The sequence below is a fragment of the Mauremys mutica genome, chromosome 3 (assembly GCF_020497125.1).
Source record: "Mauremys mutica isolate MM-2020 ecotype Southern chromosome 3, ASM2049712v1, whole genome shotgun sequence".
In the NCBI taxonomy this organism is placed as follows: Eukaryota; Metazoa; Chordata; order Testudines; family Geoemydidae; genus Mauremys; species Mauremys mutica.
This window is the reverse complement of record NC_059074.1, coordinates 28,189,777-28,208,429: the sequence shown is the minus strand read 5'-3', so window position 1 is coordinate 28,208,429 and position 18,653 is coordinate 28,189,777. Positions and strand designations below refer to the sequence as shown.

At 41.0% G+C, this 18,653-nt stretch overlaps 1 protein-coding gene across 1 annotated transcript in view; it reads right to left on the bottom strand.

Annotated features, from left to right (window-relative positions):
* Positions 1-18,653, bottom strand: part of NBAS (NBAS subunit of NRZ tethering complex) — a 363,078-nt gene that overhangs the window by 68,441 nt on the left and 275,984 nt on the right. Inside the window, exon 48 of the mRNA XM_045011210.1 lies at positions 2,533-2,728. Coding sequence (XP_044867145.1) covers positions 2,533-2,728 — 196 coding nt within the window. The remainder of the gene's footprint in view (positions 1-2,532; positions 2,729-18,653) is intronic.

Below are 18,653 nucleotides of genomic sequence, written 5' to 3'. Positions count from 1 at the left end.
TGGGACTGTCTAGCCCACCTCGGTATTGGCAATACCTCCACAACGTTGTGTCAGGCACAAGTTTTATTAGTGCACTCCCACTTTTTGTGCCAAGGTCAGTAATAAAAGTGTTAAGTAAGATTGGTCCCAAGACTGATCCCTGAGGAACTCCACTGGTAACCTCCCTCCAGCCTGAGAGTTCATCTTGCAGCATGACATGTTGTAGTCTCCCCTTTAACCAGTTCCTTATCCACCTTTCAATTCTTATATTAATTCCCATCTTCTTTATATAATATGTTAAAAATGCGTGGGTGCTTAGTGATGTACCCCAAAATGTGTTTTGTGTACAGGATTCCTGAGATGAGGTCTACACTAAAAGAGAAGGTTACTTACCTGTAACTGGAGGCTCTTCAAGATGTGTGGTCCCTATTTGTATTCCAAACGCGGACGAAGAGAAGATTCCGACTCTGACCACGTGGTAAGAGGGAACTGAGGGCATGTCGCCCCACACAGCCTTTTATAACCTCGCATGGAGCATGTGGTGATGTAAGGTGGCTGTGCGGGTAGGGTGACCAGACAGCAAGTGTGAAAAATTTGGACAAGGGGTGGGGTTTATAGGCACCTATGTAAGACAAAGCCCCAAATATTGGGACTGGACATTTGGTCACCTTACATGACGGTCAACATACACTGCTGCTGAAAAACTTCTGGCTTCAGTGCATGGAATACATATAGGGACAATAACTCGAAGGAGGAGGTTAGGATGACCGAGCTACATTGATCAGGGTTGTGAAAAATCCACACCACTGAGCAACATAGTTAAGCTGATCTTCCCTTCTCCTATCGACCTAGCTACTGCCTACTGGAGAGATGGATTAACTACAGCGATGGGAGAACCCCTCCTGTCACTGTCGTGAGTGTCTCCACTGAAATGCTGCAGCCGCACTACACTGCTGCAGCTTTTTTAGTGAAAACAGTCTGAGATGGTGTGTTGGAATGCTAGGGAGAGAAGACAGTTTCAGCAGAGACCCAAGGCTTGTCTACACTTAAAATGCTACAGACACACAGTTGCACCGCTGTAGTGCTTCACTATAGACACTAAGTTGATGGAAAGGATTCTCCCTGTCAGCTTAGGTACTTCACTTCCCCAAAAGGCAGTAGCTATGACAACAGAATTCTTCTGTCAACCTAGCACTGTCTAAATAGGGACTTAGGTTGGCTTAACAATTTTTCACACACCTGACCAGTGTAACTAAACCAACATAATTTTCTAGTGTAGATAGGCAAAAAGATAACTTCACACCTATGCTCTGCAACAAAAAGGCATTGAGCATTATGATAATGTGGCTCAAGCACACACAGTGAGGGTGGGGCTTTGAGAAAATGGAATTTTCCTGAGGGGGAAAACAGACAAGATGACACACTCTCTAGAAGGAAAACTGAGTCCAGACTGGGTCCCAAGAACTCTTGGGTTTGCTAAAAGGATGGAAGTAGGGCCTGTTCTGTTCCTGTAACTCAATACAGAAAACTATCTAAGTTAGCTTGTAGGGAAGAGTAGAATTAAATGAGTAAAAATGTAAATAGGGATTTTCCCAATTGCTTTGCTCCCATTTGCTAAATAAACCTACTAGTTCTAAGAAGGCTGCTTGTCACTGTATAGCGCTAGTCACAGGCTCCCAAAGGGACGAAACACAGGTGCCCAATCAAACCTGCACGGCAATAAATGGCTGGTATACATGGGGTATGTTGCACCCACATCCTAGTCTAAGAACAGAACTGCGAAATACCACCCCCAAGTCAGGGAAAGGGCATGGGGGCCAATAGCTGAGGTTGTGCACTTAGGGAGACCAGAAAGGGGACATAGGTTCAAGCAGCCCTGTGATTATGACAAAGTACTTTAACAACTCCTTCCATCTGAGGATCTCAAAGTCATGTATAAACACAATATTAATTAACCCTTGCGCTACATCTTTCTGAGGTTACACTTACTAGCTCTCTTTTAAAGACAGTTAAAATGAATCACAGACAAGATAAATTTCATATCTAAGGTCAAAGGGTCTGGAAGAGAATCTAAATGTCCCTGCTCTAACCACTAGAATGCACACCAGAGTACACCACAGAGGAGACAGGGGTAAGTGGCAGAAGATAAACTGTGGAGGGGGAAGAAAAAACGGCAAATACCAGAAAGGTATATAGAGGGTAGTAGTGGGGAATAGAGAAGAAAGAAAAAAAAGGCACTGGGGCATGCTTCTGTTTGGTATCAAGTGTCCTTGGTCCCACTAAACGGAGTGGGAGCTGAGGATGCTCAGCCCATAAGTGAGGCAGTATTTAACTACTCCTAGTTATTTTTATTTTTTTAAATTAAAGTCACAATTTGTTACAATCCTGGCTTGGTATGAGGATAGAAAAAAGGCCACTTCATTTGTCAACAGCATGCATTTGTAACTGCCTATATGGTTCATACTTACAAAACTGACAAAGTTCCATCATACAGTTTTTAAAAGAAAAACACGGTAATACATTATCACTTAATGTTAGGGTAAATAATAATACCTTTGTCTCAGGCCAACAGGCTTTGAGAACTGCTTGAGTTCTGAAGAACACAAGTAGCCTGCTATCCTCATCACTGAGATGAAATGCTTGCTCCATAATCTGCAGCACCTTAATGCGGGGCTTCACTGGCAAGGAGTCATCACTACAGAAAGGTCTCAACCATTCCAATAGATCATCTGAAGAAACTAGTTTCTCCCTGTAATCCAAATAAAATGGTTCAGCTTTAATTAACATTTAGTCATTTTAATCCAAATTCTAAAGACATTATCACTGATAGCCACATAACAAATATGTCCTGTGTTTAATTGTGAACAACTTTAATGGGAGCGTTGTAAACTCTTCTAATTCTGATTGTGACATAAGCAGCTGTGAGTTAGACCTACCTGAACACAACCACAGACATTCAGTGCCTCTGAATTACTTGGTTACATATTTGGCTACCTTGAAATAGAGACTGTTAACCTGTGGAACTTAACCACTCTGCTGTTTCATGAACATGAAAATAAATGAAGGAGTTCTCAAATGATATTAATTGCATGCCAACTTCACTATCATGCCATTCTGATTTTAAGAACTATCACTACAAGATCAACCAAAAGGACTGATCTAGGATAAGTGACAATATAGACGATCATGGATTCGGAGAAGAAATGATCATGTTCAAAAATGAAACTTGTTGGGAAGAGAATTCATATACATCTACCTTGCAAACATCAAATGAAACACACATCTACTACATCTATTTAAATAGATACACCCTCAGTTAAAAATCCATTCTAAGTTCTTAAAATTTTCTTACGCTAATCAATTTTAAGAGTCATCACAGAGGAATCATGAAGAACCAGCTATACATAAAAACACTATTTTCTAAACTGTAAGAGTTTAATCAGGGAATATGATGTCTTCCTAGCATATAGAAAGCAAAACACATTTCAATATTTAACATAATATGAACTACAGAGAAATAAAACTTCTCAAGCATTTACTAATCTCATGAAGGAATTGTTTTTTCATGATTCCATTCCAAATGAGGTCATTCCAATAGTTGTAATATAAAATGTAAAAGTATACAGAAAAAAGGGGACACATAATACTTTGAACATTAATGGTCAGAGTCTATTAACACAATTTCTAATAATTTTGATAATTCGGGGATTTTATGATATTAAAATAATTGTATTTTAAATAAATGTAATAATAAAACCAACATTAAAGACTCAATGTTTCCTTTAACTCAAAGAAGTATATTCTCAACTTTGTCCATAGGATGTTACCTAGTTTGCACAGCTATGAACTGAGCTAAAGTATATATGCATAAGGATGCTTATTTTGAATTCACACAGTATACAAGGAAGTATCTGTTAAATAAGCAATATGATGAATAGTTATAAACATTCAAGATATACCAACATATGTGACAGGTAAAGGTGTGAAATTACATACTTTTTTTTTTAAAAAGTATATTCACAAATTAATAGACTGTACTGTTTCTTTTGTGGTATTTTCTGAGAAAGATGCCAAAAGGGGTAGCAGGCGGGGAAGTATTGCCACTGCTTCTAAAGATGCAGTACTTATTGTTTTTCTAAACTACATTTTAGGTCTAAATAGTGCTATTGAGTAGTTGGAATAATTTAAATAATTATGTCTAAATTGTATTTATTTATTTAAATAAATATACTGCACTCCTACTGACTCCATGTGCGTTGTACACTTAAAACAAACATGCATATTTTAACAGATTCCTAAAAACTAATCTTTGAATCCTTGGAAACCCCAACTTATCTACTATACCAGTGTCACCCCATATGGCTTCCATTAGACACCTGTTCATTGCCTCCCCTCCAACCAGCCTATCACAATCATCTCCCATTCATCACTCAACACCAACAAAACCCTCCAGGAAAGGCCTGAGAACATAGGCTTATCTAACATGTCCTCCAAAAGTCATCAAACCATGGCACTGGTGAAGCTAGCGGGAAAGGATTTCCAGTCATGAGCCTTCCAGAAATAACAACCTTGTTCTGAGAATTGTAGGAATGTTTATGAAAAAAAAATTACGGCGGAATTACAAGTAGAAAATAATAAGGTGATAAGTAACATTCAACATGGATTTGTCAAGAACAAATCATGTCAAACCAATCTAAAATCTTTCCTTGAAAGGGTAACAAGCCTTGTGGATGGGGGGGGAAGTACGTTACCCGAGCTAGTGTTCTCAGTCCAGCCCTCTGCACTCTGCAGCGATGGTGCTGGCAGCAGCATGCGTTCATGCCCCATGAAGGTACATCGGCTTGAGATGGGCTCACCTTATCAGGAGATCTCACCAATGCAACGTCTCCCCCAGTCTGGCCGACAAAAATGGTATGCACCACGCACAACATGCATACTGCTGGGCTGTGGGTGCCCTTGCACAGGGACCCCCAGCAGTGGTCAAATACATCCTCAGATGGCCATGGCACTGTGTTTATCAGACCCAAGTGGTCAGTAACACACATAATCTTCCCAATTTTTAAATGTAATTGCAAAATTAGTAGAATTAATCCTGATTTAATAATTCTGTAATTACCTTAAACAATCAGGAGTCTTATGGAAAGTTGGGGGGTGGGGGCGTGTTGCTATCTCTGCCCTTCCCAACCAAAATACTACATCACCAGCTCCCACTGGCATACAAGGGGCAGGCAGGTTGACTGCTTCGGGGGATCTCAACTATCCAATCATCACACAAGAAGAGACTGACTCTTTTAGGTAGGCCAGTCCCCAAACCCTTTAGGGTTTTACAGGTGAAAATTAAGGGCTAAGCTGTATTTTAGAACAAAGTAGTGCATTTTGTCATTGTGGATAATTAAATCATTGATATGGCACAAAAACTACAGAACCTTCATTTCAAATACTGAAGATAAGATATAGCAGCAGTGACTGAATTCATTACATTTTAAAAAGCAGCTGAAGCATCATATAACAATTAAATTGGAGAAAACACTGTTTAGAAATAATCCTAGTTCTTTTAAACATATTTTTGGTATTTTTCTAGGTTCATTATTCCTAAAGGTATTTACATAAAAGCTTCCCCTCTTTTCTGTTGGCCTCAGTTACCCTGCTACAGACACCCATGTGCATTACAAAATGGTTTTAACGTGCTTCTTATTCATCTGAGCATGGCTTGTATTAATGCTTCTGCTGTTTACTAAGCAGTAATGGATTCTTCTCATGCATTTCTACTCTAAATTATATTAGATGACATTTCTGTAATCCTTTCATTCTGAAATATTTAAATTAGCTAATGTTATTACAATTAGCAAAAAGCTGATTAAATATTCTTCCATGAGAATCTATAGATTATTTTAGTCTAACAAATGTATGGCTGTCAATGAGCACCAGTGTCTGTTCCTAGTGGGAGAGGAAGAGGATGCTAAAAATGTATATGTAAGAGACACACAGCACAATTTTTTTTTTACAGAACTTAAACCTAAAATGATCAAATTCTGTTATCTATCCATTTATGCTTTTAGCTAGTTTTCAGTTCATTTGACAGCATTCATACTCAAGTTAATTTGAATTAATCTTTCAAACAAGATTGAGACACTGTCATTTACTTTAATAAATCCAACACATATCACATCTACAGTACAGTGTTCCCTTCAGTTGCACCACAATTCAAAACTAAAGTTGCAGAAATATCCTGTCACTTTTCTTAATGCTTGAAAAGAAACACTAATGTCATTTGCACAGTTTCTGAAGACTGAATCTTCCCTGTAAGGTAATTAGCTTGGCATCAAACTTCCCCCCCTCTTTTAATATGATCTTTGTATCTTAAAAAAAAAATTTACAGATAGGTACCTAGGTTAAAAACATATGGCAATGTCATAGATGCACAGGCAAGTACTATGTTACGATTTGTTTTGGCACAAGATTGTTATGCAGAGTTTGGTGCACAGTTAGGGTCACAATGTTCTATCCATGCAGAATATAAATAATTTTCTATAGCATATTATCTCTAGACAAATATATATAGATAAGTGTTTGTTGTGGCATTGTAATCTGAGAGCCTGTAAATGGCAGATATTGTAGGGATGGTTTAATATTCCACAACTAAGGAAATGGATGGTTGGGGCAGAGTCATTCTATATAAATATCAGTAACTAGATAACAAGTTGGCACCATATTTGGGTGCAGAGCTGATTTTAGCTTTGGGCCATTGTGGTTGACCTGTGTAAATATTGGCAAGAGCCCAGCAATCCTCAAATAGAAATTGGGACTGTAAAAATCCAGCTGTGATTAGTGCCATTTCTCATTTGTTGGATTTTTTCCCCCTTTGGCTAGAATATTGCTTTCAGAGTTTCTAGTTTCTGTATTCTAGTTGCGCCTCAGATGCAAGGTTTTCTTAAATGAGCACTGGCACAATGATGCATTTTCTTGCAGTTGTTAATATTCTGCACAGAGTTTATTCTTTGTTGGAAAGGTTTGAGGGAGTGCCCTCTGGAAAACAATACAGTGGTACACAATTGCACAGATTTCTTTTACCTTTTAAAATATGAGTTCAAGCAGTATCCTTTGTTATGCAATAAGAACAGCACAAGGAATATAAGCCAAGAGAGGTAATGTTTTACCTACCGGTAAAAAAAACCCCATAGTATTGTCCATGGTAGGTAAGATTTCTATTGAACAATTATCAAATGTTTTCTTTCAACTGTTTGGATCTCTGGAGAAACCCAAAAGGGATGTAATGTGCATAGCGGGTGAACTGTCCACAACTTCTAACACAGGAATTGAGGCGGTTTCGGTTCATTCTGTTGCCATTACGAGGATATAGAGGAAGCACACAAGCACTTTCCATTGGAATTCACTGATCAATGACGAGGTGGTATTTTCTGGAATACTGGAGGACACCAGCCAAAGTACCATTCTCTGTGGCTTCCTGAAAGTCTACTGTTAACTTTCTTTTATGTATTGTGACATCTATTTTAGTGTCATCCACTACTGTACAATTTGGCAATTAGTCCTTTAGATCTGCCTGTTTGTCTGAGTCTTATGCACATCTTCAAAGCTGGGCAACATTTGCTGCAGATCTTCCTACTCTAGTGCGGAGACAACAGTGTTGTAATTGTAAGAGTATCTAAACACCGGGTTTTGTTTATATTGAGGTGTCAATTGCTGTAATGATTTCAAGCCTGAGAATAGCTCTATGTGAGGAAAAACCACGAGAGCATGACGAGGGGCACAGTATTGATAACCTACATGGAGACTTAGTGCAATGCAAGCCAGGGTGTGAATCTACAGTGCACAAGCTTGTTGCATACTAATTGGCAGAGTGGCCCTGCTGCCATGCCCTAGGAGTTCCATGGCACACTGATTCAGACCCCGGCTTACTGCACACTAACTCTCGGATAGGTTGTTAGGACAGGAGATTTGGAAGTCTCTGTTTGGAAGCAATTAAGAAATTAAAGCATATTTTCAACTCTTGTAGTAAAGATTTGCAAAAGTTTTCAATGTAATTGGGTACCTTTAAAAAACAAACAAACCTTCAATAGGGTACAGGATTTGGCCTTTGTTGAAATTGTAAAGAGGACTGACCTCAATGGAACAGTAGGTTAGGATGGCTGCTCTATTTATAACCAGGTCCAAACTCCAACCATATATTCTGGGTGGGCTCCTCTCCCCAATCACGATCAGGGAAATTCCAGAGGACCAGTTCCCTAGTTTCTGTCCTATCCTGCAGAAGTTTATATTTCATTCTGTTCTCCCTCATCCCCCTCTAAATAAATCTGGAAATGTTTGTGTACAGTCATACAAAACTGCTATTGGAGGTATTGGAACAGGAACAGGTATCTTAGAAGGGCGTTCAGCATTCATTTAAATGACTCAAACTCTGTCTGGCAGTATAACAGATAAAACAGACCAGATAACTAATATTTTAACATTTACATTTGGGCAAATAATTTGAGGTAATTTATCATATAAGGACTATGTATCAGTGTGTGTTATTAGCCAAAGGTATTGGCTCAATTGAGTGGATTACATCCTAAGGGAGTAAGATACTAGACCTTCTGATCAGGGCTGGTTCCAATGGGTGTCTGTACTAGCGCATCATCTGCCTATAAGAATGAGTTAAACTTGATCAGTAAGTAATTTGCTTTTGCTGTGCTTTTGCTCACTCCTTCCTCCAACAATCATTATTTCCTACTTTTAAAAGCATGTGGAATTTTTTCTTTTCTTTACAAATTTATATCATTGTTGACCTTCCACCTTCTCTCCTTCTGAATAGCACCCTTTTCAATTTAGTTACTTTATAATGTCCTATTATAGTTATTCATGATTACAAAACAACCATGTTTATCGGCAAGGGAGAAGAAGCAGTTAACCACTTTGTACAGTAACTACGGTTCTTTGAGATGTGTCCCCCTATGAGTGCTCCACTACAGTTCACATGCTCCACTGGAGCCCTTGATTGGAGATTTCAGTTAGTGTCCATTTAGCTCATGCATGTACCCTATGCCTCCTCATACCAAATACTGAAGCTATATGGTGTACATGGGTGAACCACCCTCATTTCCTTCTCCACCCAAATGTCCGTGGAGGATCAGTCCAATGCAAAAGGGAATGAGGGCAGGTAGTAAAGCACCCATAGGGATACACAACTCAAAGAACTGCAGTTACTGCACAAAGTGGGTAACCTCTTTGCCTCCTTCGAGTAGAGTCTCTATGGATGCTCCACTTCTGGTGGCTTCCAAGCAGTACCCCAAATGAAGGAGGCAGCTTCAGAATAGAGTCCAGAACTGAAAGTGGTATAGCAGAACCAAGTGCCACATCAAATCTGACAGCATGGATCAGGGTATAATATTTTGAAAATGCACTCTGAAGCCCATGTATTGGCCCTACATATTTCAGATACTAGTACATTCTTCAGTAATGCCCTAGATGTTGCCTGTGATATGGTTGAATGTGCTATCACCCTTTGTGGGGATGGGATGAATGCCTGTAGCATAACAAGTGACAATACATTCAGATATCCATCTCGATAGTCTCTGAGTAGAGCTTGAAGACCTTGTGGATATATCCATGAAGGAAATGAAGAACCTAAGTGACTTTCTAAATTGCTTGGTCCTATCTCAAATGAAAGCCAAATGCCCTTCTTCTAACACCCACTGTATATAAACAGGATTGCTGTAGAGAACTATGTCACTTCAGGAAAAAAGAAAACCAACAACACTGGTAAGATGAATGGTTAAAATGGAGCTCTGATAGAATCTCAGGTAAGACTTTAGGGTGTAGATGTAAAGAGACCTTGTCCTTAAAGAATCCCGGAAAGGGGGTATCTGCCAACCCCAATCTCCCTGATTTTACGGGCTGACATGATGGCTACTAAAAAGGCCGTCTTCATAGATAAATGCAACAGAGACTAGGTTTGCCATTCACTGGAATGGAGATCTCATAAGGTAACTGAACAGAGTAGGTTTTCTAATCTGGAGACAGAGATTCCCCAAATCTTTAATAAACCTAGATGATACTGGATGAGCAAATATGGAGAATCCTTCTAATGGAGGATGAAAGGCTGATTCTGTGGCCAAATGGATCTTAGCTGAACTAATAGATAACCTTGATTTCTTTAGATGCAACAGATAATCCAAAAGGGTGAAGTAGCACCAAATGAGACAGGAGGCAGTGATAACAACAATAGAAGGATCTCTTCCATTTCTGCAGAAAGTAGTACTGGTTGATTTCTTTGTATTATTCAGTCATACTGTTGCACTTCAGTAGACAGGGCCGGCTCTAGGTTTTTTGCTGCCCCAAGCAAAAAAAATTTTGCCCCTCCACCCCAGCCCTGGGCTCCCCGCCGCACTCCCCTGCTGCCCCAGCCCTGGGCTCCCTCCATTCCTTCCCACCAGTGCCCTCCCCCCACCAGCAGCCCCCAGCTGCCCCAGCCCTGGGCTCTCCCCCTCAACCTGCACTCTCCTGCTGTCCCAGCCCTGGGTCACTTGTAACTCACTCCCAGGGCGGGTCAGTTAACAGGAATTTTGGATGTGCACAGAACACAGACAGGATTGGTTCCCATATGGTTACAGAATTTCAGTAAAGTGGAACAATTTTCAGCTTGTGTGACTGGAGTATATCTGGATGCATATTATAAGACTGTCCTACATAAATGAGGAAAAGTTGAGGTGCCTTTATTATTCTTTTGTTCCACTCTTTCTTTCTATGGGGAATTTGCCAATGCAATATCGCTGTCTTCCTTTTAAACAAATAAAACTTAAAAAAAAAATAGCTGTTGAAAATAGCAATTCCAGTCCTAAAAACCACTGGGAAGCATTTCTTGCTAAATTTATCCTATTTTTTCTACAGCAAGTTATAGTGGATCAGTATATTTGATTTGGGAGAAATGAAGTAACAGCTGCCTAAATTGAGCTTGAGCACTCCTGAATTTTGAGGGTGTTCAAATCTGGAAGGCGGGTGCTAGATTCCCTTTCTAAATATTAGCTAAATCTGGAAAGGAAAAGTCAATTTCTGCTTCCATGGCTCAGAAGTGGAAATTCTCCTACGTGCCTGGTACTGTATCTAAAGCTGCCAAAGTCCTCTAGCAGAGCCTCCCTTCCCTTACCTCTCATTTTAAATTCTAGTGGGATCCACGTATCTCCCTTGCTAGGCTTCAGCTAGAGAGGTGCACTGCCCATTTAGTCCACCCAATTCCTTCTTTGGGGGCTGCAAGGTGAGGTCACACTAGTGTCCCTAATCCAGTCTGGGGAAGTCTTCTGAAGGGAATATCTGGGGCAAAGCCACCTACTCCTTGGGCACACTTGTTCCCCATTCACAGTGCCACCCCCTTCTAGCAGCTCTGGACTCACAGCAAGCTGCAGCATGGCTCAGCTACCTCACTTCCTCCCCCATCCCTTTCCTGTTGATAGCTGCCAAGGGATTGCTGGGAAATGTAGTTCTTTCCCTGCTCCAGGGCTGGCTCTATAGGCAAGGAACTACAGCTCCCAGGGTCCCATGGGTTCTCAGCTCCCATGCTGGATCTCCAGCTGCTCCGTGGCTCCGCTTCTGCAGGGTTGTGAGAGGGGAGGAAGTGAGTTAAAAAAAAAGATGGCCGGAATGCCGCCCTCTGCAAATGTGCCGCCCCAAGCACCTGCTTGTTTTGCTAGTGCCTAGAGCTGGCCCTGTCAGTAGAACAGGAGGATTCTAACCCTGTGAACCATTGAGGAGACATACCCTGAGGTGAAGAACCACTAGGCTGGGAAGAACCACATGATCTGTATCCCGTTACAGGAGATGAGAAATGGCTGGGAGCTAGAACAACAGCTGGATACATAGTTGAAACAGTTAAAGGTGCCAAGCTTGTCCCTTAGGCACTATAAGTGTAAGCAGAGTCAAGATGAGCCCCACCCTGACATCTGGTGGTAAATTATGGGGAGTGCAGAACGAAGTTTAAAGTGTTGCATTGGTATTTCGGTTATTTGCATGGGCACTCCCACCCCATTTAGCATACCGCAAAGCAGCATGGGATGGTTATTTTCACAGCTGTGAGAGCCCCAATTTCGTTGTTATTGGGGCAGGAGGAATGAAATGTTGTCACCCTGATTGGGTAAATGGGGAACTACAAAATTGTCTTGTGATGGGGGGTTTCATTGTCAGCTGGATAGCGCTTGCTAGATGGGGCACATGGGTTCCAAAACCCATTGAAAGGAGAGAGGCTGGGGACAGAGATCTGTACTGAGTGGTGCAGGCTTCTTGTGTGAGCCAGAAGCACCAGTCCCACTGGTGCCTCTCTCCACTGTGGAATGTCAGAGTTAATTTTTGATTCCCTTAAGAATCTAGATACAGGTTACTGAGCTGAACTCACTGGGGCTCCCCTACTATGAGCTGGAATCACTAAGAGCTGAAATCACTGAAGAGCTGGACTTGCTGAGCTGAGAGCACTGAGTACTGTGCTTATGAGTGGGGGAGCCTGAAGCAATACCGTGGAGCAGAGCAGCTGGCAGAGCGGAGTGGAGCAGTTTGTGCAGCCCTGGGTGAGTGGAGCCCAGAAGCTCGTGAGGACGGCTAGAGTGGCTCACAGGACAGCTGGTGGGCCAGAGCAGCTGGCAGAGCGGAGCAGCCCACAGAGCAAGCGGAGCTGAGCTGTTTGCGGGGACGACTAGTGGAAGCAGAACCCCACGAAGAGGCAGGGCAGTTGGCCCCGAACCCACGTAAGGTGCCCCTTTCTACCCAGGCTGGGGAGGGGGACCTCTGCAGAGAGACTCTTGAACTCTGGGGCTGCACTGACCCGGGACAGAGACTTTTGGATTGTGGGACTTTTGGGACTGTGGGTGATTTGGGGGTTGCTGGACTCCAGGGCCCCAAGAGAAGGACACGGCCCAATTTGCTGGGGTGGGTCTTTGCTCACGGTTTGACCTATGAACTCTAGTTGAGGTATTTTCCCAGTTTAATGCTTGTTGTTTATCTCATGTAATTAAACCTTTTCTGCTACACCAAGAGTCTGTGCTTGCGAGAGGGTAAGTATTGCCTCCTCGAGGCGCCCAGGGGTGTGTGTAAGATTTTCCCAGGTCACTGGGTGGGGGCTCGAGCTGGTTTGCATTATGTTGTGGGGGAAGGGACCCCTATGTATTGAACCCAGCCCTTGCTGCTATTGTTTCGGCCCGGCAGAAGGGTTACATAAGGATAATTCTGGCTGTGTCAGAACAGCCCTTGAGCAGCTAGTTGTGGAGGTATGGGAAGATTAGGATCGCTTCTTGTCTGAGGTAAGCAGCCACTATTGCCAGGACTTTTGAGAACACCCCTGGGGCCCAGGAAAGGCCAAAAGGAAGCACTAGTTGTTGAAAATGATCCTGACCTATAGTGAAGTATAGGTAATTCCTATGCAATTGGTATATCATTATATGGAAATAGGTATCTTGTAGACTGAGGGCCGAAAACCAATACTCTTTCTTTAGTGAAGGAATTATAGCTGCGAGAGTGACCGTTTTAAACTTTTGAAACTTTACAAACTTGTGTAGAAATCTTAGATATAAGATCGGTCTCCATCCTCCATCCTTCTTTGGCACAAGGAAATACTTTGAGTAAAATCCCTTGCCCTTGTGAGGAGGAGAAACCAGCAGTATTGCTCCTAATCGAAGTAGAGAGTTCAATTTTGTCTCAATAAAAGCTTGAGAGAGAAGTCCCTGAAGAGGGACAGGGAAGGAGGGGTGGAAGGGAGGGGGTGACGAAATGGATGGCATAGTCCTATGTTATGACCTGTATGATCCACTTGTCTGTAGTGATCTGCCTTCAAGCATGCTGGAAATAGGCAATGTGGTCTCCAAATGACAGGATGTGGGCTAAATGGCACAGCTGTAAATCCAGACTAGTATTGTGTCCAAGGCTGAGGCAGCTGAGAAGGACCTGAGAGTGGTTTGCCCTCACACTCCTATAGCCTCAGTATTTGGTGTGAGGAGGCATAGGGTGCATGTATAGGCTGAATGGACAATGCTAACTGAACAGGAGTACTTGTGGCACCTCAGAGACTAACAAATTTATTTAAGCATATGCTTTCGTGGGCTACAGCCCACTTCATCGGATGAATAGACTGGAACATACAGCAAGAAGATATTTATACATACAGAGAACATGAAAAGGTGGAAGTAGCCATACCAACTGTAAGAGGCCAATCAACTGAGAACCAGTCAATTGATAGCTTATCTCATCTCAACTGATTGGCCTCTTACAGTTGGTATGGCTACTTCCACCTTTTCATGTTCTCTGTATGTATAAATATCTTCTTACTGTGTGTTCCATTCTATGCATCCGATGAAGTGGGCTGTAGCCCACGAAAGCTCATGCTCAAATAAATCTGTTAGTCTCTAAGGTGCCACAAGTACTGCTGGTCTTTTTGTGGATACAGACTAACACGGCTGCTACTCTGAATGCTAATTGAAAATCTCCGATGAAGAGCGCGAGAGGCGCCTGAAGTGGAGCACCCATAGGGACATTGCCTGAAGAAAAATAGGTGGTTTATAATTAAATTGGGGGGGGGGGTTGGTACTGCAGATAATGAAAATAAATTAATATGAATAGATTATATCATATAATGAAGTACATTAGAATAAATGCATTCTGATTATTAAACTGTATTTACAGTGTACAGATTAGTAAAATCAGTGAATAGTTGTAGGCAAGAGTCTACAGTCCTATACAGACTCCAAAATATCATGTAGTAAATCTGTAAACAATGTTCTGCTATTCTTTGGTAATATTTCAAAACTATCATTGGGTTGGTTTTTTTGTTTTTTTTGTTGTTGTTGTTTTTTTAAGAAAGTGGCTCCATGTGAAATGTAATTTATAACTAATGTTCCTTTATTTGTCCTAACAAGACAGATGGCAAAGTAGTATTAGTCAGAAAACACCAATTTATCCTATCTTGAAGGTCTGAAGTAATAAACATTGACAGTTTAAGTTTTCAGTTGTGAGGATTTCAATATTATTTAGCCTCTATTATTATCTCATCTATCTCAGAACTTGAGCTAAATTAGAAATTACTCTGCTGAATGAGTGTCATTCAAACTGTAAATTAAAAGTGTGAAAATTAAAAGTAACTGTTGGAACATTTCTCAAAAGTTAGGCAAGCTCACGTCTCAATTTTTTATGACTTTCTTGAAGCAGAAGCTTTATACTTTGCTGTCTTGATAGCTGAAGTATAAGGAGGTAAGCAAGTACCGGTATGTTTAAATGAATCTGAGTAATCTTTTCTATAGTCACATTGATCTTCACACTTGATTAGCGTTTAAATGCACAGTGTTAGCAGAGTACACAAACTGAGAGACTCCAGACAGCTCCTTTCAAAAGAAAATAGTTCAAATTAGCACTGAATAGGGTGATTTGCCACAATCTGTGTTATAACAAATTTTTTTGCTCCAAATTTAAATCAAAATAATCTCTGGACTAATAAAAATTGAAAATTTCACCCACAAATGAATTTTAAAAAGAGCAATCCCCAAACAGGTTGGACATGGAGAGTGTTATTATGGAAACTGCATTTGAAGCTTAACTACACAGTGAACCATTGCACCCATTACAGTGATATGTCTGTGACGCAATGGGAAAGTGGATGAGGCCTCTTTTGACCAGAAGTGTTGCTGCAACTAAGGACTCGAGTGGGGTAGCACAGATGTTAAAAAATGGGAGAAAGAACAGGAACCTGGACCATTTCTACAGACACACACACACACACACACACACACACACACACACACACACACACCAGGCCCAACCATATGAGGAGGCCAATTTGTGTGTTATTGAGATGAAAAACTGGCAATTCTGCCTTCTATCTGGAATCAAATACATATTCTGGGGGGTGAGGGGAGGGAGGAGGTGGAGACAGACTGGGAAGGAGTTTGCTGAACAAAATTAAATGAAAGCTACATAAGCTAAACTAGAAAAAGGCAACTCACTCTCAAATATGAGAGTGTCCACATGGGAGCTGTACAGCTATAATTACAGTGGTACATTTATAGCCGTAATTTCTTGAATTATTCAAAAACTAACAGACCTGGTATTTATGGGATTGAAATTTAAATTCCATTCTGTGCTAAGGGTGGACTGGCTGACTCTCGGACCCTAGTGATAACTACTGAGGAGAAGCCAAGATCAGTCATGCACCATTTTCTTGACCTCAAGTTCTCTATACAAACACTTACGAAGAAGAAGTGAAAGCCAAGAAATGCTTTCAGGACACAGATTATATTGGTCTCTCGTTTGTATTGTGTATTCCCAAACTCACCTATAAGTGTGGCTATTTGTGATGGACTATTACTTGAAGCACTCAATCCTGCTCTAACTCAAAGCAATGAGAATTTTTCCACTATCTTAAACAGGAGGAGTAGGTATATACCTCAGTGCTATAACCAGGTTTTCTGGAATTGCTTCTGAAAATCATGTGTGTTTTGGAGTTTCCTATAATATCAACTCAAAGAGAAATACAGGATTATTCAGGGTTTAAAGCATTTATTATACATTTTTGGTCTGTCTGGTTACTGTAATATTTGGATTTTTTCCCCCATTATATGGTTATCAAGCACACGATGAGATGGCTTCTATATCAAAGATATGTATGAGCCATAGTAAAAATGCTTACTAAAACATGCAAAAAGAAATAAAGCACAGCGGATCATCTTTAAACTGCAGTTTCCTATTAGGCTGTTTGGGGTTAAAAAGAAACCAAGTTGTTATAAGTTATGGAAGGAAAAACTGGCAATAGTTTAATTTATCTAGCCATTTTTAGCATAGCAATTCTCAACTCTAATCTGGACACCTGCACACACACACACTGCTCACCTAATTTGTTGAAGTGCTAAACAGAGGTGGAAGTGAGGATCCTACTAGACTCTGTTTTCTCAACTGTAGGTCTGTTGCTGCTGTCTGCCAAGGACAGGGTCTAAAGTCACTTATTTCTCAGTTCAGATCTTCAACAACTAAGCTGAGCTGGGGCACAGCTAATGTTCCCTGCTCGGCATGCCCCAACTTGCCGTTATATGGTACTTAAGTATGGGTATGTCTACAAAGCAGCAGGGAGGTGTGATTCCCAGAGCCAGTAGAGACTCCTGGCTAGTTCAAATCAAACTAGCACCTACAAATAGTAGTGTGGCTGTGGTGACATGGGCTGCGGCTAGGGCTAGGCACTCAAATACAGTCCTGCCTGACCCCCAAGGTATGTACTGGGGCAGCTAACCCAAGCTGCAGCCTGTGCTACCAGGGCCACACTGCTAGTTTTAGAGACTAGCTCAAAGAGAACTAACAAGTTTATATTCACCTCTGCTAGAAATCACATCTCTCAGCTGCTGTGCAGACAATACCTTAATGTGTGTGGGGGGAGGAGGAGGGAGTTCTGCCTCTTCCCCACGCACAGTGTTACTTCAGATAAGCAATTTGCAAAAGCCCTGGCTCAGCACTTCTTTCAGGGATCAGTTCTCTCAGCTAAGAAGTGAAATTATGGGGATCAAAGAAAAAATGTGAGATTCCTCCTACCACAGAGTCAACGAAAAGCCACATCACATTGAGTTATAAAAGCTCACAAAACACATATCTGACTTAAGTTTCTTTTTTGTTTAACTCCATAAGATCACTTTTTTTTGTTGTTTTTTGGTTTTGTTTGGTATACTACATTTTCTCTCTCAAACTGTGATTTGTATGCCATGTTTCAGTCCAGAATAAATTTTAAGGCTCAGTTATCATGAAAATGCTGACACGACCATAAGAATAGCAATGCTAAGAGAACCAATAAAATGATAAATAACATTGGCAGGACACTAAAGCACTAGAAGTTTGAACAATGATTCAGTGTACAGACCTTACCTTCCCCCCTGCCTCATGCCTGCTGATTCTGGTTATGGCTTAGTCAAAAATAGGTATAGTGGTAATGAGTGTTGTACAGCAAACAGATGAGGATCGATTCATAATTAAGCAAAGCCTTATTTTTTTCCTAGAGCGGGAGTTATTAACAAGGAACTGGACGGGTGGGAGAGCTTTCTTTTTAATGTAACTAATGGATTGTGAAAGTCGTTCAGGGGATGAATTTCCATGAGCTAGACTCAAGGCATTCTTGGTGGCAGGCCCTAGGGTTCGGAATTAATTCCCAGTGGGATTCTGTCACTTTTACAGCTGGATGCAAAACAGACCTTTTTGTTTGGATGTTTTTCCAACAAAACGTTGCAATCCCCACTAGTAATTAGGCACTTGGATTTAGTCCTTTCAGTAAGTATAGTTTGATAATTGCAAGGGGTTGTAGGATATAGTATGCTTTTTCTTTTAAATTATGCAAAAGTCAAGTACTACTGATGGGTGTCTTATAATGCATGTGGGAAATAAGTTCATCGTATACTCCTTTGCAGGAAAGTATCCACATTCAATACTGTACCCGGTCATAGCATTTGTGACCAAAAAAATCTGACAGTGTTAGCAAAAGAATTTGTATGATGTATTACAGCCCATATGCAAGGAACATAAAGGCCTGTATCCTGTACGATTAGCTGAAGCAAGTTAGCATGAGTATTTGTAACCTTTGGCATAGATAAATGGCTTACCAGTTAGCCTTTAGATTTTAGGGAATTGAATGTGTTTACCAAAGATTTTTGGGACCTACCGGTAACCACAAGGTACAC